This window comes from Notechis scutatus, chromosome 8 (assembly GCF_049901735.1).
Source record: "Notechis scutatus isolate UNSWTSFEM ecotype Mainland chromosome 8, rNotScu1.2, whole genome shotgun sequence".
Classification (NCBI taxonomy): domain Eukaryota; kingdom Metazoa; phylum Chordata; class Lepidosauria; order Squamata; family Elapidae; genus Notechis; species Notechis scutatus.
In genome coordinates this window covers 11613618-11636357 of record NC_142016.1, presented here as the reverse complement: position 1 = coordinate 11636357, position 22740 = coordinate 11613618, and the positions used below count along the sequence as shown (strand labels likewise).

Sequence of the window (22740 nt, the reverse complement as noted above, 5' to 3'; positions counted from 1 at the left end):
CAGACTGATAGATGGCCACCTAAACAACCCTCTTTTTTATTCAAATAGCTTTATTACTATCAAAATAATCCCATAGTGGCCCTTAATCCTGTCCCAGGTCAGAAAATCTTATCCTTGCACATTCTGGTGACTTTGTGACTGGCTGTGCATCCACCATCACCTGCCCCCCAAAGAGTAGAAATTATAACCCCAAAGGAATATCCCATGCCACAAGTCTTGCCCACTGTTGTTCTAAAGAAACTTCACAGTCAGATGAATCCTCTTACACAGGGTTGTTAATAGTGCGAGTTAAGAACAATGAGCTAAATGCATCAAGAAATCGGGGTCAAGTAATTTCACACACTCAAATTAAGCATGAAAAAACACAAAAGCCAGATCTTCTGAGCGATGGATCAGAAAATAAATCAGGTAGACAGTTTTCAACCTGCTTCAACTTATTTCTTTGGAGGTAAAATAAATCTTACATTTATTTATCACATTTTAAACTGTTCATCTCCCTCACAGAACAAGTGTCACACATATTGCTGGAATATGTTGCTCCCTGATAATAATCTAAGAACCAGCATGTAAAATAAGGGACAGGTTTTGGCATATCTAAACATTTTCCCTTACAGAAGCAGAGCAGATAAACCGAAGTTAGTAGTACTCTGGAGAATTCAGTCTAGTTCTTATGAATGAACCAGGCTGAACTTCACTGGTTACTCTACAGTAAACTTTGCCTCATTTGTGTTATTCACTCAGAAGTGAATCAAATATCACAACAAATATTGAAAGAAATTGAAAGCAATGTAACAAATGGATAGGGATTCTAAGGTACTTCAAGTTCCTTTGTTCTGCAGACAGGACAGCTGAGTGTACATTACCTAACACCTTTGTACTCTTCGTGCGTTCTAAACCAAGAAGTTTTGTTTTCAGAAGGCCTTGGGCTGCATTATAACCAGTATTTATAATGATGGCCAGAAAACTTTGAACTCTCCTGTCCCATATTCAAGGCTAATTTGCTCAGGTTACTTAACTTTGCAAAATTTCTTTCTTTCTAGCAATTAAAAAGCAGCCAGGATGAAAAACTGTACCACGGCTTTCTTCCATGCAGTGTCATTCAGAAGTAATGGACTGAAGTTCCTACATTTCCAAGCCAGCAAGGCACTTAACAATATGGGCTAAGAATTCTGGAATTGCAAAAAATCAGTAGGTAAACAGAATTGATTTTGGGATAAACAGATAACTGAAATTTCTTCCTTGTTTCAGCCTGTGAAGGCTAGAAATTTCATTTTAAGCCACTCTCAAAATGCTGTTTTATCCTGGCCGGATCTATGCTATGCTGGTGCATGATATGTAAGTTACATCTGTCGCATGCCCCATAAATTCTGCTAATTATGGTTTATTGAACAAATATTTCAGTAATCCATGTGTGCTAGGCTGTAATCAGTCAGGAGAGAACAGCTCCTTCCCAAAACACAAAGAGGCAAAGGAGTTTGGAATGCCTGGTAGGCAGGAAAGGGGGAAGGTTGAACCCTTCCTAATAATCTATGTATCTATAGCTAATGCAGATAATTGCTTTAGTATGGCAAGATACTATTGTAGGCGAGTATCAATAAAGGAAGTACTCAGAAGTAACTACACACGGTGTCCTGGGTTCTTGACACCATGACTTTATATGAAGCCAGTCAGAGTTCACAATGCACACTACCCCCCACTCCCCCCATGTAAGAGGCAGACTCCTGTATCAACTTGCCCATACCTTCTAATCTACTTTTTAACTTTTAAAGCCCTTTTATCAGAAGTTGTCAACCCACCTGGCTGAGGTTGAAGGTCATTATGCTGTTGTCATCATAGAGTAGGATGTTTATGGTATCTAAGGCCCACGTACTTTCAGCCAGTAACCCAGACTTTAGAGACATCATCACTCTCCATGCTTCAGGAGTTCCTGCAGTGTCCAAAACCGAATTTGATACTTATCAGTACCCGAAATGAAATGAAACTATACAAAATCCTGCTTTCCAACTTCTACAATAAGCTAAAAGAATCTCACTTAATTGGCTACACCTGTACAGGTAGTCTTCATTTAGCAACCACAAATGGGAACAGCAGCTCGGTAAAGAAACAAAGTGGTCACTAATACTAAGGGAAACAGCAGTGGTGCTCTTACTTTCAGTTTTCCTTTGCTTTATAGACTTGTGAGGGTTGTCAATGCGAAGATTGATCATAAAGTTACTTTTTCATCACCATCATAACTGTGAACAGTTACTAAACAAGGGCTACCTGTACTCACAAGGAATCTCTGTGAACTAATCCCAACATCCACCAAGACCTACTGGGATTCCCACAGCATGAATCTAGCAAGCAGCCATGAACAACAGTTGTTCAATAGCCTGTCAGGCTTTGCTAATCCTTCCTTTGAAAGAATAGTCAGCATCACTACTTGTAACCAGGAAACACCACTCGGTAAAGATAAGCGGCTCAATTACCGATATCTTTCATGGTCAGGCGCCGCCTTTGCTTTAGCACTGGTTGCGTAGCTTCCACTGAGCCAGGTGGGAAAGTGATGTCACGTCTTATCATAGGAGGTTGGACAGCTGCTGGTGTGACGTGTGAGGCTGGAACAGGAGGCCCTGCCTTCTGCATCTTCATTCCCGAATGCAGGAATGGAGATTTACTTGGAGAGGTGCGGTTTTCCACCGGCCTGGGAAGAGGTGCTGGACTAGATACCTGAGGAATGTGATTCTGCATGCTGGGTTGGGCCTGGTAGTTAGGCTGGGGCGGCCTTGTCATGGGGGGCACGGGGGCAGAAGGACCATAAGGAGGCTGGCGGTTGCCATGAGAAGGCCACGGTCCCTCATGGTTAACTCTCTGATCTGGATGTAGCATTTCTTCTGTTCGATTCACTCCGTGATAGGCAGACCCCTGGGGCGCAGAGCCAGTGCTCTGCCGATTTGGATAGCTGTAACCCATATCGTTACGCCCTTGCCACATGGTGCCCTGTTGTGGGCCTTCTGGAGTGGACTGTATTGGGCCACCTATCATCTGAGGAGGCATGCTTTGCTGTGTGCTGGGACCAGGGGGAGCAGAGACCCTCTCTCTGCCAAACTGGAATGGGAACTGGTTCTGAGGCCCAGCAGCAGGCCGGCGATCTGCAGCAGAGTATGTATTCCCAGTGTACTGGTTATACATTTCCTGCTGAGGGGAAGGTTGAGCTGTTTGGGGCTGGCTTGTTTGTTGGGTTTGTGCTGGAGGGAGCTGTTGCTGGGCTTGTCCTTGGCCCGTGCTATATGGTACGTTGTATATCTCTCCTTCATGCCTTTTGGCTGGTGGACCATAGTTGCCATCCATTGTTCTCTTGTAGTTCTGAGGAAAAAAAATGAGAATCAGCTATTCACAAGCAGCTCTCAGTTCTACAGTACCAATCATAGCATCCATAAGACATTCTATGAATACTTTCATTCCTCCAAGAAGAGCATTCTAGTGAATCATATGACTATGTCAAGTGATGATACTTCAAGCTTCAACCTAGATTCTCTCTTTAGGCCAAAATGAACTATTCCTCCCAAAGGGGCACCTGGTTGTGAAATCCTCTATGAAGAATGAGAAGAGGTGTATGGGCTGAAGTGTTGGGAGTGACAAGTAATAGATTCCAAGGAGACCATCCTAAGCATAAAGCCTCATTCTGTATCTTCCACATACACTGAAGTCATTTTGGCCGAAGAGCTGACAAAATCCTTTAAATATAAAAATACAGAAAGGCTGCATTCAGGGTAGCACCAAAGTACTTTTGAGATTTATATGGTTTCTCTGTGCATATTGGGACACTTATAAAATCTCAAACACCACTGAGAACTGGTTGCAAATTCTATGATTAAATTATGCTGCTTGTTTTCAAAACCTTTCCCGCCAAGATACAGCATAGTTGATCTGCTCGGATACTGACAGCCTTGTCCTTATCCATGCGGCTCCAGACATGAAAAATAATTTATGGCAAAACAAATGTCTGTGGCAAACAGGAAAAAAAAAACCCTTTCAAACAGGATCTCTGGTAGTAACTTTTCAGTCTTCATAATAAAGCATACCCATGGGAAAGCCTTATGAGTAACTAAATCCTGGTTTAGTGGGACAGGCCAAGTTTGATGAACATAAATATCCATGAATCCAAATGACATGCAATTGTATTTTAGATCTTTGATTGCAAATCAGTACAAATGTCTATTATATATACTGCTAGCATGCGAAAAACTACTATAATGAATCAAAGCTTCCTTTTTGAAGAATGCTGTTATTTTGTTTCCTGTCCATATGAAACACGAAAGCTTCAATTAAGTCCTACAAATATTCCTCTTGGTCTTGACCTGAGGGAGCTTAGTCTTTGTGACATTAAGCCTTCTCGCAAACCATGTTGCCCTGCGCACTTTACAATTCCTCATCAGTTCACAACTCTTAAGGCTCTCTTTTCAAACAAGTTTTGAAATTGCTGGGAGCTCACCTGCTGCTGTGGCTGATATAAGGTGGACTGTTGGGTGGGAAAGGGACTGCCAGAGGATGTACCTTGAGTAGGGAAGTGATTGCTAAAGGAATCGTGCCTGTAAGAAAAAAATTTTTTTTAAAAAAATCTCCAGATATAGCAAATAGTATGAAATCCATCTATGGAGAGCCAGTATCAGAACTTACCGTTGCTGTGGTTGTTGAGAATAGCGGCTTGGAGAATACATTCCTGAATCCGGAGTGGAAGGCAAGATGTTGGGCTGTGGTGTTCCAGTTCCCAAGCTGGCTTCAGGTCCTATACCTGCTTCGGTTCTATAGCAAGACAACATCTACACTTACAAGAAATAATTTTAGCCCTCCTTTATGGAAGTTAAAGCCTCAAAGAGAGCACTGCTACTAGAAATAAAATCTTATAGGCTACACAACTCTTGTTTACACCCAGATTTTGCTGTATTGTGCAATTTTAGGTATAACTTAACAAGTCACTCAGATGTTGAATATATTAGGGGTTTTAAAGACCTTTTTGACTCTACATTTAAAAGTCTGGAGAGTTCGTACTTGCTCTCTCAAAAAACAGGCAAAATAGTACCTGATCTTTTACAGCTTTTAGTCATATTAATGTAACAGTTGTATCGTTCAAATCTTTATTTGCTTGTAACTCTTACCTCTTACCATTTACTTGCTTTTTACAAACATCGGCAAGGCTAATTCTCAGGTGTACAAACATTGGAATTTGAAAGGCTTTCTTTCTTGCTGATGGTAGTGGAATTAAAATGAATAAACTTGCCCCAAATAAGAACATCTGCTTAATTAAGAACTATGTGCTAGAGCAAGGTAGAATCAAGGTACTAGAGCAAACACTAACCTCACTCTTTCGAAATGGCTGTACGGATAATGCTGCCTCGGTCCCATAGCCATATTACTCATTCCTGGACCTGCAGCACGAGTGTAAGGATCTCCCATACCACTGTTGGGACCTTGCCCTGAGGCCATAAAGGGATCACTTCCTAAAAGGAGAAAATGTAAACGATCAGCCTACAAAATTCAAGACCCAAATGGACGGTGAATAAATATGATGTTTTGCTGAGCAGAGAATTAGGAGATGGCTCAATCTCAGAGGTGCTTTCATTGCTTCAGGAGGCTCAAGCAGTTTTAACGGCTACATGCTGGGGTATAAAAGACACCAATCACCTTTTCTCATACTGCCATATGGATCCTTATTTGGCTCATAGGACATGCGACCCATCATGTCGGAAGTATTCATGCTGGGCTGGTACCCTGGATTTGGAGTCATCGAGTTCCTCTTCTGGAAAGTAGGATCACTGCCGTCGGGAAAGGCATCCTGAAGGCCTACTGAGTTACTCCTGATCCAACAAAAGGAGGAACATTTTAACTTAAAAAGTTGAACACCACTGCAACCAATTCACAATTCCACTAGTTTGATACTCTATTACCAAGGCTGAAAAACAAGTTGCCAGCAGCTGGTACATTTATTGGTATTGTAGTAGAAAGTGACTGGGGATTACCTGATGCCTTGCAAAGGTGCCATTTGACTATGCGGTGTAGATGCAGGAGTTGGGGGCTTCAAGTCTCCTCCTTCGGCCATGGAGCTACTAGTAGACTGAGGTGTCTGAGGACCTTGCATGGAGCCTGAACCCGCTGCAAGGAAGAGAAGAGAGGCATCAACCATATGGTGATTTGAAGGTGCTATGCAAAACCCCAAACACAGTGGACACATGACTGGGAAAGAAGAGATTACATGCTCTACAATTCCCTGTGCAAATTCATTCACAGCACCTTGAGATCCGTTAAATTTTAACTGATTAAGAGACCAGGCACTCCTAATTTTAACTAGAAAACGCGCTGCTCAAAAATCTTATTGTGCACAGGCTGTTGCGTACAAGGAGAAGAAATAACTTAACAGTATCCACTGATAGGGCAATGAACATTATCATGGTCTTCTGCAAAAAAATAAGGAAGAGCAAGTTGATGCCTTGTAATACCTCGTCGGTAGGTATTACTCTATTAACTTTGAAACATAGTCCAAGTCACAAGGACCCACCAAACATGCCCCAAACAAATCTACATGGCAACAGAGCAAAGAGATTGGAAGGGTTTTTCTTGATGCAAGATATTTTTTTTTAAAAAAAAAAGTCTTAAAAACCGGAGATAGCAAAGAACAAATCAGCTGATGTGGTTCATCTACAGCCTCAAAGGTAGCCTGGCTGAGGTCTGTGTACTCCTAGCAGCCAGCCAGAGTCAAACTCTCAATTAAGATTTCCATTAGTTACCATTTCAACATTGATATATCCCTCGCCTAGCCTGGCAAGTTGATGAGTCATTTCAGCTTTTCATTAAAATCCTCTAGAGGTCATGGGCAGGTCATGTTTGTTTATGCCCCACCTTCAGGGCACCCTCTCCCTCTGCTCCCTCCCAGTCTGGGGACCTCTCCGGAGAAGGCAGGGCAGCGGAGGCCCAGCAGGGAGCTTCATTCATAACCCCTCCCCCCACCTTCTCCCCATTCATTAGCCTTTCAGCTCCATTCCTTTCCCCTGGGAATCCAAGAAGCAAAGTCTCAGCTGCATTCTAATACACTCACATCAGCAGGAAGAGGTTTCAAGGCATTCCCTGCCTCGCTGCCATTTGTTGTTCCTCCCCACCCCCTGGGGTCCCCTCCCAACTCACAAATTTACAAACTGCTGGAAGGGTGCCAATTCCAAGCACTCTGAACTCAAGTCTAACTGGCTGCACTTCCCAAGGCGCATGAGGCTATTCATTCATAACTAAAGCCAAAAAGGCTGAAAGCGGTGGCAGACTACAATAGAAAAACGCTCAGGCTACAGGAGTCCAGGAGACCAGATCTAACCCACGAAACAGAATTGATCTCCCTACTCTAAAGGAGGCCAGCTTGGCATGTGCTGGAATGATGCTTCCATCACATAGCCGGACTCTGGATAACCAAGTATTTTTCCTATACAAAGATGTTGTTCTGACATGTACTTCAGTGCACCCAGTTAGCTCTATCCAATAACAAAGACATTCTTAGCCATATATTAGCAGAAATTATATGAACTAAAGCACAATAGGACTTTACATGAAAGAGGCGTGTAGGCACCAGAAACTCAGTAATCAGTGTTCAATCTTTAAACAGGCAGAATTATCCTGAAAAAGCAATGATAGCTCAAGAGTTATCATAGAGTAGGAAGTACATGTATAGTCCTCTGGCACCCCTTAGTTGACACAAACAGATGAGAGGAAATTTTGCCTAACAATCCAGAAAGCCAAGAGCAAAGTAAGGTCACAATGTTGGGCTGGATTGACTTAGCCAGGTGGACTTGTCAGCTCCCTTCTAAATACAGGAGTGTTTGGTTTTTAACTTTATCCCCAACTTAGCCTATCTAGAAACATCACAAGCATATAATATTGCTTAGCTATATATCTTTGGTATACTGCCTTCAATTTTCACCAAAAGAATCCCTCAAAATGCTTTGCACCACTAAAATACAGAACCAGAGTAAGATGGAACAGGAAAGACATACACCCAAGGGGACAAAAATAGGAAGGACGTGTCATTTTGGGCTGAGATAACGAAGTTACTACTGTGTTTCCCCACCAAAATACGACCTACCCCAAAGTCCTAGCTTAATTTTTACACGTGCACCCAAAATAAGTCCTACCCCCAAAATAAGCCCCCACCCACTCCAGGGTGCCCAGGTAAAAATTAATCTGTGTGTGTGTGTGTGGAGCTGCCCTACTACTTACCTTCGGACAGTTGCAGCCAGGCCTCGCACACCCCGACACCTGCCTTGCTGGCCCATTTCTTCTGCAGCCAGCAAGGCTTTCCCGAAAGCCTCTGCAGCCGATAACAGAGCTCTGGATCGATCCAGAGCTCTGTTATTGGCCCAGAGGCCTTCAGGAAAGCCTTGCCAGCTGCAGAAGTAGTTGTTCCTGAAGGCCTCTGACAGCGAAAAGGAGGCCGGGAGAGACACACGCAAATGAGGTGAGTGAGTGGACAACATCCCCTGAAAACGAGACCTGGTGCCTTTTTTTGGTGGCAAAAAAAAAAAAGGCAGGGTCTTATTTTCGGGGAAACACAGTAGATATCCTGTGATTGGAACAAGAAAGAATGGACTGCACCTACTGAAAATTTTCAAGAATCTCTGTTCAATCATAAAAAGCAGGATCCTTGGCTCAACACCTCCCCACTCCCCTTCTTATGAATCTGTCCATTCAAGCCTTCCCTTGGTCCATCCTTTTAGAATTTGGTTCTCCAAGCCCTACCCTATGTCCTTTATCCTGTGAACATTATTCCCTCATTTTCATCTCTTATTTCTCTATTATTAGGAACAGTTTGCTGGTCCACTGCTCAGATAATCAAGAACATTTCTCTTCTAAAGAAATCCCTTTGTGATAAAAGTAGAACCACTATTCCGTCTGAGTTAATTTGGAAATATATTGGTTTCTCCCAAATCACTGCAATCACTAAAAGAAGACTCCACCATAGAAAACAATTCACTCTCTCACTACAGACACTGCCCACTACTTAGTTGAAGACAAAACATTATATGCATGAAATAAACTACACATGTTGAAATAATTTTGTATTAAAACTAGAGGATCACGATGAATAACTTTACATTAAATTCATCACTGTAACCCAGGATATTATGCATTCTGGATATTAAAATACAAGATGTCAAATTCTACATATTAGTCTAAAGCTGAAGCTAATGGGAAAAATCTGTTGGATAACTTTGTCGCCTGTTTCTAACGTTAGTGTACAACTCCAATATGTCATTTTTTCCCTACTTGACAAAAAGACACTTTGTCTGGAGCAAGGAGAAAGCTCTTTATCTGAAGTCTAAATATGAAATCCATGAAAATAGCATGCATAGAGGTTTATGTAATTAGTTTGAAAATGTTCCAATGAAAATTAGGATCCTTTGAGCATTTACAGTTTGTTCATTGACGCTGCCGTCTACTGGAAATCTCCTGTGGAGCAGGCAAAATACTCAGTGGGCTGTAGAAAGCAACTGGACTCACCTGGAGATGGAGGCTGTATTTTGGTCTGTGATTTCTTGTTATCCGTTGCAAAGATGTCTGGGGGAGGGTCTTCACCTCGTTCAATCTTGCACTCGAAAGCATAAAGACACTGGATATACTGCTTCTTCAGAGAGCTAGCTGCACTGCTAGAGGTGCCCACATTCAAATTGGTAGCTAACTCCCGCCATTTCTTGTTCTTGTTAACCTGCATAAAGCCAAAAGTACCAAATATATTTTATTTTCCTTGAATCCAAATCTCGCGCACACTCCTTTCCTAAAGGGTACAATAAAAGCAACACCAGCAGCCTCTCAAAAATAAACAAGAGACGGCAATAAAGCTTTTTGGGAAGGGGAGAGGCCACACCCCTCTAGTAGTTCAGCTTAACAATGGATTAAAAGGAAATCATTAGCAATTTAGCCACAATTTGTTGTGATGAAGTGGAAAGTAACCTTTTTACATATTTCTTTTCTTTTTCTTGGCTGTATACTTATTTTTTTCTTTTTTGCTTTCTGTATCTTCTTTTATTTTTAATTATTTTCTGTTTTCGTTTATACAGTGGCATCTTTTTAAATAGAAAAAGAGGGTTCAAGTGTCCATTTCAAATATTCTTAAACCTGCTACGAGGATATCCCATTGTGCTTTACTCACCTGAGTCAGCCCGCCAATCTCCTTCACAGAAATGTAGAGTCGATACAGGTCTAAAGGTTTTCTTCCAACTGCTGGAAGATTGGTCATTCCCATTGCTTTCTCTTCAGCGAAGGCTAAATAACGATCTACCCATATTTTTCTCTCTGGCTCACCACCCAGCTCATATAATTTAGTAATCTTTTCATTTGTAGTGGTGGAGGAACTGGATTTCTAGAGAAAGAAAGGAAGAGGCCAATTAGAAAAATGACACACAGTTTAACACACAATGAGAGGAAGTCTAAATCTCCTGAGATCCTCTCATAAAGCAGAAAAAGAAATAGTATTCCATCATAGCACACACCTATTGCACTCAGTGAAAAAGAGTATAGCAATAGCACATAGATTTATATACCGCTTCATAGTGCTTTACAGCCTTCTCTAAGCAGTTTACAAAGTCAGCATATTGCCTTCAACAATCTGAGTCCTCATTTTACAGACCTCAGAAGAATGGAAGACTGAGTCAAGCTTGAGCCGCTCAGGATCAAACTGCTGGCAGTTAGCAAAATTAGCCTGCAATACTACATTCTAAATAATACATTCTAACAGGGATGTGGTAACTCAGTGGCTAAGACACTGAGCTTGTCTATCAGAAAGGTCAGCAGTTCAGTGGTTTGAATCCCTAGCGCTGCGTAACAGAGTGAGCTCCTGTTACTTGTCCCAGCTTCTGCCAACCTAGCAGTTCAAAAGCATGTAAAAATGCACGGTGGGACCACTTTGGTGGGAAGGTAACAGCGTTCTGTGCACCTTCGGCATTTAGTCATGCCAGCCACATGACCTTGGAGACATCTTCGGACAGTGCTGGCTCTTTGGCTTTGTAATGGAAGTTTAAAGGGGAAAAAAATGATACAATTGATGTGTTTCAAAGGTTCAATAATCATGTTAATTGAAGCCTGATAGAAGAAGAAAACACTAATGCAAAACAAGGAAGAACCAATCCTATCTCCCATTGGAAAAAATAATCCATAATCAAGGTACTGCTACAAAAAACGACCTACTTCCAATATCATGTACAGACAGTCCCCAGATACAAATGAGATGTCTAAGTCTGTCTTTAAGTTAAATCTGTAGATAAGTCAGACCGTTATCTAGAGTTAGTCAACACAGTATTAACAGTAACATGATCCAGCTTAAAATGGCGGATGGCATTCTCCTTCCTTGAACTGATGAACTGATGAAGCCGTGCAATGTTTTTATGAGTACCACAATGTTTTGATGTGTATACAGTAATTATTAATTAAGTAGTTAACTCAAATTTTAATATAATAGGTTTTGTAGCAGTCTTTCATAAAATTTGAGTTATCCATAATTCAGATGTTGTCAACCCAGCTTTTTTTAGGTACCTTTCCTTGTAAAACTGTTAAATTATCTGCTTACTCTGAATTAGAAGAAGCAGCTATCAGATTTCTCAATCATAATTTAGTTAGAGCTTTATAGATCAAAAGCAACATATGGAATAAATTTAAATATTTTTTTTCTTTGTTAACAGAACATTGTATTATCTGAAATGCACTCAAAATTATTATATTTTCATTTTGTAACATTTTCCTGAAAAACCCCCACAAAAGTAGCATACTTCTGAAAAAAATCCTGTAAATGCTTTAATGCTTTACTGGGTTTAAGAAATGCAAACCAAAATAATATCTAAAACTTGTTGGAGTTGTCATATTATGTTTATATTGAAAAAAAATATTCTTCTGAGTGTTTTCCTATGCACAACTGAAAGTACTACTTTTGAAGCATATAACCTCACACCATCTGGGAACAAGCAGTCTAAGGATTGTCACTTCCCATGTGGACTTGCATGGTTAGACATCCTTCTTAAGAAAAGTTATAGCTGTAAAGCTAAGGCCTAGCCAAGTATATCTCCCTAATACAGTGGTCATTTTTATGCCACTGTGAAGTTTTCCCTTTCCCCAATTCATTTTGGACAATTAATGATTCTGCATTTATACCAATTGGTTTCTTTTTCTGGGTTTCACTGGGGCTTTTCTATTCAGTTTGTGGAGCTTCTTTCCTGCTTTGCTGACAATTCAAAATGCTCTGCATTTTCTTTCATTATGCCAGTAGTTGGTGGTACCCGTTTTATCAACGTATTTTTTTATTTGCTTTTTAATATAGTATCTTGAGGATCTGTAAGAATCTGAATGTGATAGGAGCAACGTATAAAGCTCGTGAAAAGGTTTTTTAAACTTTGATAAAATAGCATCTGTATAAATGAACATTTAAAATAAACATAGAAACATATCTAGAGAATCTATGCTTCAGGAAATATCTAAATAACATAATTTTGAAAGGAAAGCCAATTTCAAAAACATAAGGCAGATTCTCCAACATTTTTGTAAACTGAGGAGCACCCTGAGAACATGGTATGAGTACTCTTACAATATGGCTGCCACGGAGAGGGAAACTTCTGCATTCACAAAATGGATGCCATAGAGAAAGACATAGCATCATCTGACCACAAGGCAAACTAGTAAAGATACTCCATTCTACTCAAAAGTTCTGCTCAAATCAAGGGATCTCTTTCCCATTATCCACTTTATCTTTTTCTGGGCGTACTCCCCCCCTCAAAAAAAGAGAATTGTACCTCCCTAACATTTTTAGTCTCTTAAAATGCGGAAGTGGGGAAGGGAATTCTACATTTCTAGAAATCAATATTTGATGCTGGGGGTTTAGGTTTTTTTTTTTTATTTAATTTTCTGTTTAATTTTAATTGATGATATTTAATATGTTTTCACCTAAATTTCTGAGGTCTGTATTTATTTTACACTAATTTTGAATTATTTTCATTAACCAATGTATTTTTAAAACTTTACAATCTCAGTTAATGCTGAGGCAGTTTCCTAGTCTTCTCTTATCAATATTATGGCTAATCTGTCCTTCATATCAGGGAATCGAGTTGTTAATCTCACAGAGAAGCTAAGCTGCCACTGATATCCTGAATAACTTCCCATGGAAATTAGAAAATCCGAAAAGCCATTCTACTGCCTTCACAAAAATTAGAATGTGATTGCTAAGACACGCTGAATAAGAATGAAGTAATGTCAAGAGGAAATATGGTCGTCAGGCAGGCCAGAACACTTCAGTCCAATTCATACTGTACGGATGTGCCACAACTTGCAATGGAGACAAAACCTCTGTTCAGGTCAAGGCATCTCCTTCCAGACTGCTACAGATGAACCTTTAAATCCGGGCTGTGAATTAGCCACAGAATCACATGTTTCTCCCCTCTGACACCCAATCCCCATTTCTTGCCTTAAATAAGAAAGTCTTACCAGGACTATCAGGAATGCCAGTTTTGAAATTATGTGTCCTTTCTCTTTTGATAGCCCTGCCAACACTAAATTAGGTTTAATTAACAAGGCTGATACTGAAAGAGGCACAAGAAATGGGAGTTTTGAAGAAAAAAACAACCCCACTCGTTAATCAAACTTTAAGTTCTAAGTTGTTCATCAATATTTTCACTAAAGCTCAATTATCAGCTATAAAGAATATCCTAATCAAGAACTTCTTTGAATTGCCAACTTGGAAATAACTATTTTATGTGCCCTTAAAAACCTAATTTGCCTCACTGAGATACAAGTAATTTTTTATTTAAAGTCAGTTTATTTTTTTTATTTTTTTTACCTTTGACTTGGATTCAGCTTTTGGTGTTCCATCTGCTTTATTGTTCATTTTTGCTGCAGGGGTTAATTTAACATCTCCAAGTCCCATCATTTCAGGACTTGCAGCCATCCCTACAGAGAATCAAGACATCAACATAATCATGTTTATTAGTGGATCATCACAAAATCCAGAACAATTGAGAAGTGACTGAGTGATATGCCTTACCTGCAGAATTATTGGCCATATTCCCACCCATTTGATATGGTGGACCCTGGGGATTCAGCATGCCAGCCATGCTATTAATTCCTTGGCCATAGGGAGGACCAGTTCCCATCATTCCTCCTTGGTTAATGTGAGGATAACCAGATGGCCTAAAAACAACATGACTTGATTATGTACTATTCTGAACGTTTTTATTAATTAAAATTGGATAGGGAGAAATGAATCCCTACAGAGCCTGACAGTCATTGATAGAAAATTTTAATTGTTATCTCTCCTGCCAAAAATCTCCAGGACATTGTGTGCAAAGAATGATCAGAAAAATTGTGAACTCTTAACTCTCTTGCGATATATTTATTGCACAAATGCTGATGAAGCTACAGACAGGAGTCTGGATTCATTTGCCTTGCCTCAGCTATCAGTGCCCACATTCAAAACTACTATTCCTTGGTTAACGGGAACTGCTGAAGGAGAATACATTGACACACCCTCTTCATCAAATATCTGCAGATCTAAAAATACCAGGTATTTGAGTCCATCCCCTTTCATACCCAAATTTCATTTTTAAAGTAGAACAGCTGACTTGCAGATTATATACAACAATACAAAATTCAGGAAGCATTGCTTTAGAACAGGAATCCACAACCTGTGGGCCACGGTCTATTCATAACTGGGTCATATGGGCTGGTGCATGTGTGCACTTGCAGTCCCCTCACGCTCGTGGTAGACACCAACACTCACACCCACCGCTTACACAAATGAAGCTGTGCCTGCTCCTCACAGAAAACCATCCCCTTTCTCCCCCACCTGCCCCCCCACCCATGTAGAACTGCCAACCGGGAAAAGTTGAGGACACTGCTTTAGAAAGATAATGACCCACAAAAGAACATTTCAACCTAGCCCTCGCACCCTTACCTATTCTGGATTGAGTTGACGGCAGCAGCATGCATAGCAGCGGCGGCGGCTTCTTGTGCTTTCCTACCAACTGGTGGAGGACACATCCCACTTCCTACTTGGGGAGGCATGCTGGTCATGTTGGGTCCATAAGGCCTATTGCCCATGGCAGCGTGGCTCAGTCCTCTCCCCGGTGGAAGTCCAGGGTAGGGTGGTATACCAGTCTGACCATGGATCTGATTCCCTGCTCCCATTGGGTTCATGGTTCCTCCCATTCCTGGGCTGGGGTAATTTGCATTGGGCATCGCATTGTAGTTTGGCTGCCTGGGATAACCACCTAGAGAGAAAAATAAAGCTGGTAAATCTGCTAGGTCTATCTGTACGTAAAGGCATACATAGAGAGAGGGGAAATTTTGGTACTCCAAAAATAGATATTCAAGTTACTGATTGTAATTCACATCAGCTCTCTTTGAAAAGAGATCACGGAATGAGAAAACATTTTTCTGTGTATCTTTTCACCAAAGATCTGTGGACTCCACTAAAACCCATTGTCAAAGACTGAAATAAAACAAGTTCAGATGACTATAACAACCCCACTGAAACTAATTATACTGATCAGACAAACGTTATTTCCTGATGTTCACACATGCTCTATTTTTAATTAAGGGCTTGCTGAAGAAGTCACAATTGCTACCCACGTTGGAGGAATGGCTGGTGAAGATGACAGAATTAGCAGAGATGGCAAAGTTTACTTATTTGATCAAAGACAATAAGTACACCCCAGAAGCCCCTTATGTACTTAAAAAGGAAAAAATGAACTTGATTGATGGGTTTGATGATTAGAAAGGGTAAACTATGGAAAAAAGAAAACTTTGTTGTAACCTTAGAGACGGTAAACTATGAATGCACCTGGAACTGCTTTTTAAAAGATAGGAAGGCACTTCTTTATAACATTTTCTTTTTTTCTTTCTTTGTACTTTTTTCTCTCATTACTTTTATTTTTTCTTTTAAAAGTTGTGTTGTTTTTAAAGAAGGCACAGATATGGGTGCACATATATCAGTTAGCCAGAGATTGCAACGTATGGCCCTCAGACTGCAAAAGCAGTGCAATTCAGGCTTCAGAAGAGCACCCCCCCCCCCCAAGAAATAAGAGCTCAGACAAAGAGAAAAAGAACAGGGTGCACGTATTTTCGCACCTTTTGCACAATCACTAGCTTTGATTCTATCAATGGCAGATAAAGAGTGTACAGACTGCCGAAGGAAATGTGGCCCTCAAAAAGAAAAATCTTTTCTCTCCCTTGCACAAAATCATAATGGTTGAGTTGTTGCCACATAAAGCCAAAATGAAGCACAACACATTATGTCTTAGAATGAGGCAGTAACTAAAAGCCATGAAGATTATCAAGCAGCATTATAGAAGATGGGTATCTCTCTAAACCATCCTGCGGTAGTAAAAATGTTGAAAATGATATTTCTGCACACGTTTTACGATTAGGCCAAGGCAGTGCAAATTTCAGTCCCAATGATGAAGACAAAAGTCACACAATATACTAGATCTAGCAAGCAATTCATTTCATCTTCTAGCAAGATCGTAAACAGATAGCTTTTATGACAACAGATAAGAACTTTCATGTTCTCTGCTCATTAGTTTAAGTGGGTGATTGTGTGTAACACTAAGCTCAGTACTTTTAGGACAATCCACAGCAATCGTTGGGCTTGTGTAACGCCCAGATGCACAGTCACAAGTTCAGAAGCTTCCACTTTAGATCAACCACAAATCAGCATATTGAATGAGGTAAAACCTATTTTTTCTGAAATTCTTGTTTGAAATAGGTTTCTATTCAACAAACTTAGTTAATAGTGCCCGTCAAATTAAAACTGTTTTGTTCAATTGTGCAAAATCTTCTGCATAACTCAGTGCTGTTCTACAGCAGTAAGAGGAAGCAGTGGTGAGACATCAGGAGATTGCTGCAGCTTATCCTCCTAAGGGTAAACTTGTCCTCAACCATGGCAACTTTTAAGATGTATGGACTTCAACACCTACAATTCTCCAGCCAACATACTGACTGGGAAATTTTGGGAGATGAAATCCACACATCTTAAAATTGCAAAGGTTTAGAAACACTGCAGTAAATGATGGTTTCATTACATACCAGTAATTCATGATTCTGTTTTAACTCACAAACAGTTTCAAAACTTATTTGTTGTTAGTGTAAGGGCACACTCTCACCTTGTGGCCCGTACTGACTGCCCTGAGGCCCATAAGCGCCCATAGAATTTTGTTGGTACGGTCCCATCCCAGTGTGCATCTGTCCTCCAGAAGACTGACGTGGAGATAAGGCAGATCCAGGCTGAGGAGAATTATACTGGGGAATCTGTGGATTCCTCTGTATATAACCTAGTGAAGTAATCAGTTCTATAGTTAGGAAACCATGATTATGTAAAAAGGAATATGTACTAATGTACCGACACACTTAACCACGCATTCCTATAAGCTCAGGAAGCATAGCAATGGCTTAAACCACAAAATTCCTTTGTGGAAATTTCTTACTCTTTGAAAACAGCAGCATGGTACAGTGTTGTTGCTATATTTACTTTACTTCAGAGAGGAAGCAAATCTCTTGGCTGCTTCCAGTTATTCAACAAATTACTTGATTAGAATTCAATACAAAAGGAGCATTGGGCAGAAAGAATTAATACTTCCAAAAAAGTAGTCCAGTGTGGTACAAGCTTCTGAGTACTTCCAGTCACAATCATACACACATATCCTGAAAAATCATAGAAAATGTGGCACACGCACCTCTATCTGGTGCTATGGTTGACTGATTCATGGAGGAATGCAAGAGGCTATCTGATTGGCCACTCGGTGGTCGAGGTGGCATTTGGTTGCCTAAGACAAAAAAAGAAAGAAAGAAAGAAAAAGAAATGGTTAAGAGCAGTATTTCTCAACTTTGGCAAGTTTAAGATGGTTGAATGTCAATGATGGCTACCTAGGGAATTCCGGGAGCCAAAGTCTACCCATCTTAGATTGCTAAAATTGAGAACCATTGAATTAGACTATAATTCTATATTTCTTGCAATGAAGAATTCTATATCCTACCATCTTCCACAAAATGAGCTGAAATAGATGCAAACTTACAGATGTAAATTAAAATGAGTGAGAAAGATGTTGCATCTTTAGTTAATGTCCAAGTAATTTGGGATTTAGATTTGAACTCTATTTACTGCCAAAATCTATAACACAAACGCTAATGAAGAATAAGGGAATGTGAATATTGTAGAGTTAGTATGAGCTGTAATATTACACCATAGATGGACAGCAGTGATTAAAGAAAATTCTGCAGCCCTTCTCAAATTAGAATTGGTGATTGAAGCCCTGATCCTGGGTCTCCTTGTCGCTATGAGGACTCTCTAAACCAGGGGTGTCAAACTCGATTTCATCAGGGTTGTGTGACCTTGGAGGGGGGGCAGGGGGTGTGTGGCCAGCTCAACGTCACTCATGTCGGGGTGCATATGGTGGCCCGAGCGCTCTGCCAGCGAATACGGGCTCCCAAGCTCTGTTTTCAAGTGTGACAGCCTCTTGCAACCCTCTGCCAGTGAAAAAGAAGCTTGGGATGTCCTCACGCGGTCCTTACAAGCTCCATTTTCACTGGCAGAGTCACCGTGGGTTAGTCTTTCGCTGTTTCCAGGGTGGCACCGCAGGCCAGATCTAAGCACCCCACGGGCTGGATCCAGCCCCCGAGCCTTGAGTTTGACACCCCTGCTCTAAACACTATTGTACAAAACAGTCAAAGTAGCTTTAGCTTCTCATGTCACCAGAGACATGTTACCTGGCACTGCAGCAGGAGAAAGTGGACCAGAGCGGGACTGAGCAACACTAGCCGGTGACCCAACAGGTGATGGGGAAGGTCCTCGAATGCCTGGCAAGTGCGGAGAGGTATGTGGAGAGAAAGGAGACTGAGCTGGGTTACTCTGCTCTCCTTGACTGCTGGAAATCCCTGATGTGCTTACGCCAGGACTCAGTGCTCCTTCGGTACCCATAGGCAAATCATCTATTGAACCAGAGAGATCCTGCAGAGACACACAGGGAGGTATAAGCACGGCATAACAAAGTAGACGACAGATATGAATGCCAGTTATTTCATAAAGAATTTAAACAGCCTGCCTTCTAAGCAGACAAATGTTATGCTTTTAACATTTCCAGGTAAAAGTCACTTACTTAATACAATTTTCAACAAGCCGCTTTTTTGAGAATTCCAGAAAACTTAAAATGCCACATATTAAATGTTTAGTGATTATCTAAGTGATGGGCCAAGGAAACAGACTGTGCTGAGCGGACATGGATTTTTGCGGCTATATGAGCTTCCCCTACCCTTTCAAAGACCACCACCACAATATGTATCATAAAGGGTTCTTGACTGTTTTTCCTAGGGTGGTGTAAATGTTTGTATTGCACTCAGTAAGCCAAGCTGAAGCTGTTATGCGTACTCAGAATTCTTGCACCTTAATTCCATGATAATCTCCATTGCTGCTGAGATCCTTTTGGATCAAAAGGAGATGGAGGGGCTTAGGACAAGCATATATGCCCACTTCCTGCTCACCAATTTTTGCATAGCTGAGATAGTTATAACTGGTCTATATTAATGGTCACTGAACCTATGTAAGGGGTCCTGGTGAAAAATTATCTCTTATCCAGTTAAGCTAACATTTAAAAGGATCCCACAGCAAGTGATGAGACAAGGAGAATGAAAAGCAGTAATAAATCTACCAGGAACCTTTCATGAGAAAAGGGAGTTGACCTGAATGGGACTATATTCATTCAACCTTAATCATAATCTTTTTGCCCTGATGTCATATATCAATTATCATATTTTTAAAAGTCATATATTTTCATGAATTGTAAGAAAGCAGGCAAGAGAACCAAGGCTGTATTTTGTATGAACTCAAAATCTGTGATCCAAGAACCTTCAAACTAAACCTCCAATAATTAAAATTATTTGCATCTTAAGACACTTGATATAATAGTTTAAATTCTATTTGCAATATGATTTTTTTTGCTAAAATAATAACAGATACATTGAGGATACCATTGTAGGAAAAGCTGAAGGATCTAGCAAAATACATGTTAATAAATTCTCAATTTATGAAATCCTGTTTAGTCATTGCAAGTATAATGGTCCCAGTTTCTGTGCTGACACCCCCTTTTGTCGCCCTCTGAAATAATAGTCAAGTCCATTCCAACACAAATAGTCTCAACAAAGCAACTGCATTTTACCTTAGTTTTATCACATTTGTAGTGATTTATGTCAGGTATATAATACAATAACAAAAATAACCATAATAACATGCTTTTGTGTTTTAACATTCAAGAGCAATACAATGGATACAGATGATCCAATACGAAGTCCTGTTATATATCAATACTCATATTGATAGCAATGTTCCAATATATGAGGGGATCTACAAAGATGAGGGGGGTCAAACTATTTTCCAAAGCACCAGAAGGCAGAACAAGAAACAATAGATGGAAACTAACCAAGGAGAGGAGCAATCTAGAACTAAGGAGAGATTGCCTAATAGTGAGAGAAATAAGCCAATGGAACTTTTCCTGAAGTTCTGGGTGCTCTAACAATGGAGGTTTTTAAAAAGAGCCATTTGTTTGAAATGATATAGGGGGTTAGACTACAAGACCTCCAAGGTTCCTTCCAACTCTTTTATTCTATGTTCTCTCCATATGATGGTGAAACAAAGATTGATATTTTACACTTCTATTCTCTGTCAAATTAAGGTTTTTGAGACAAGGGAACCAGGGAAAAATATGGCAAAAACTGACAAAGTGATATATTTGTTCTGGCCTATTTCTGAAGATATCCTTATCCTTCCCCTACTCCAATACACTTAAGGAATATTGGAGCAACTAGCTCAGGAAAGAAACTGCAAGTTAGCAAGTCTAATAAAAAAGCAGAGTGGAAATATCAAGAAATCCCACTTGAGCTGAATTCATTTGAGGAAGGTTTGAATAGCAAAACAGAAAGAGCTAAGAACATTTCCATTCATATTCAGCTGAACCTAAAAAGAACATTTACTCACTGCAAAAGTAATGGAGCTTTTTATATGAACCAGCATTACAAGGATGAATCTAGTTTAAGATCTCATAAAAACCCATTCTTCTCTGGAAAGGAAAGAAACTCAAGTCATGCAGGCCCTCTTTCATGCAGGCAGCTATCTTCCTGTAATTGTATTCATCACTGAATCCTTACAATAATGACCATGTGGCCCGGAAGACCTCCATCGGGTGGAGTTAAGCTGGACAACAATATTTACCACTGTTTATTAACGCATCCCTTGGCAGGCCCTTATCATCCATAATTTGTCACCAGTGAAATTGTGAAAGGAAAAAGCATCCATCAAAATATTGTTTCTCAAATGAGCTGTGGAAAAGCAAAGAATTTGGGGAGCATTTTTGAGTTCCATCACTGAGCAGGCCTTATTACTATGTAGCCAAGCTGGATGTCTTATAGCACTTCATTCTGGATCAGCATAGCAGATAAAAGATGGGAATCCATCATTGGAGGTTTCTAAGAAGAGACTGGACAACCATTTGTCAGAAATGTTATAGGTTCTCCTGCTTGAGCAGGGAGTTGGACTAGAAGACCTTCAAGGTCCCTCCTAACTGTGTTATTCTGTTTCTCTTAAATCACAACTTCCTAAATTTGGAAAAAAATGAGAGTTGTAATGGTCATCAAAAAAACTGTTTAAACAGTTATTTTACTGTATCATCTGCAGCAGTGGTGGGATTCAATTTTTTTTACTATCGGTTCTGTAGACATGGCCTGGTGGGTGTGGCAGGGGAAGGATACTGCAAAATCTCCATTTCCTCCACACCCCACTAACCTGCTTTCCAGCTCCGTTCTCCTGTGCGGGGCAACCAAAGAAGACCCAGCCAATCAGCTGGGATTCGGGAGGCAGAGAATAGATGGGGGGCGAAGCCAGTCAGAGGTGGGATTTGCTGGTTCTCCAAACTACTCAAAATTTCTGCTACCGGTTCTCCGAAATTGGTCAAAACCTGCTGAATACCACCTCTGATCTGCAGGGATATTCATAATGCCTATATTCCTGGTGTGTGTGTGTGTGTGTTGTGTATAAACCCTGGGCCACAGCCCACCACCAAGTCGTGGCCTATTTGGAACCAGGGTGCATAAGCGGTGGGGGTTGACACGCAGCTCAACTTGCGCAAGTCGAGCTGCATGTGTATGTGCGCTGGCGCCCTGCTCACGCAACCCGGTTCCCCCCCTCCCCTGCCAGCCAGGCCGCCAAGGTTGGGAACTGCTGCTATATTCTGCCTCTTTTGCATCAGTGTCCTGGATAATACAACAATACTTTATAGTTCCTTTTTTTATTGTAAATCATTTATAACCGAGATCTAAGCAAAATACTGTAAAGCATCAATTATTGAAAGACCTCCTATGGTTATAACATACTTTTAAAAGCAACTATTAAAATTGCCTGTATTAATCTACTTTTTTTTTAGGTGCTTACAGTACATTTTCTATCTCTGCCCTTTGGCTGTAATAAAGCTCATCCTTAACCTGCAAGGGTACTTATGAAAATATGCAAGGAATTGAAATTTTAAAAAGCTATTTATTACAGCCCCCCAAAGCACGTAGTGTTTTAAGTTTTTCAAACCTTTTCGAATTCAAAGCTATAACCCAGAAGGATTCAGCTGGTGGGCAGCAGAACTATTCCTTGAAAGAACATCTCTGACCTTGCACAGTGCACAGCCTAATTGCTAAGAAAGCTTTTCTCCCTCCTCCTTT

General features: G+C 40.5%; 1 protein-coding gene across 1 annotated transcript in view; it reads right to left on the bottom strand.

Moving 5' to 3' along the window:
* The window catches only part of ARID1A (AT-rich interaction domain 1A), an 88003-nt gene that overhangs the window by 3186 nt on the left and 62077 nt on the right, over positions 1 to 22740 (bottom strand). Inside the window, exons 5-19 of the mRNA XM_026676057.2 lie at positions 18754 to 18994; positions 17724 to 17813; positions 17154 to 17321; positions 14945 to 15260; positions 14036 to 14181; positions 13832 to 13941; positions 10166 to 10375; positions 9517 to 9721; positions 6000 to 6132; positions 5665 to 5837; positions 5339 to 5480; positions 4660 to 4785; positions 4475 to 4571; positions 2469 to 3345; positions 1797 to 1927 (exon numbers count right to left, since the gene is read on the bottom strand). Coding sequence (XP_026531842.2) covers positions 1797 to 1927; positions 2469 to 3345; positions 4475 to 4571; positions 4660 to 4785; positions 5339 to 5480; positions 5665 to 5837; positions 6000 to 6132; positions 9517 to 9721; positions 10166 to 10375; positions 13832 to 13941; positions 14036 to 14181; positions 14945 to 15260; positions 17154 to 17321; positions 17724 to 17813; positions 18754 to 18994 — 3165 coding nt within the window. The remainder of the gene's footprint in view (positions 1 to 1796; positions 1928 to 2468; positions 3346 to 4474; positions 4572 to 4659; positions 4786 to 5338; positions 5481 to 5664; positions 5838 to 5999; positions 6133 to 9516; positions 9722 to 10165; positions 10376 to 13831; positions 13942 to 14035; positions 14182 to 14944; positions 15261 to 17153; positions 17322 to 17723; positions 17814 to 18753; positions 18995 to 22740) is intronic.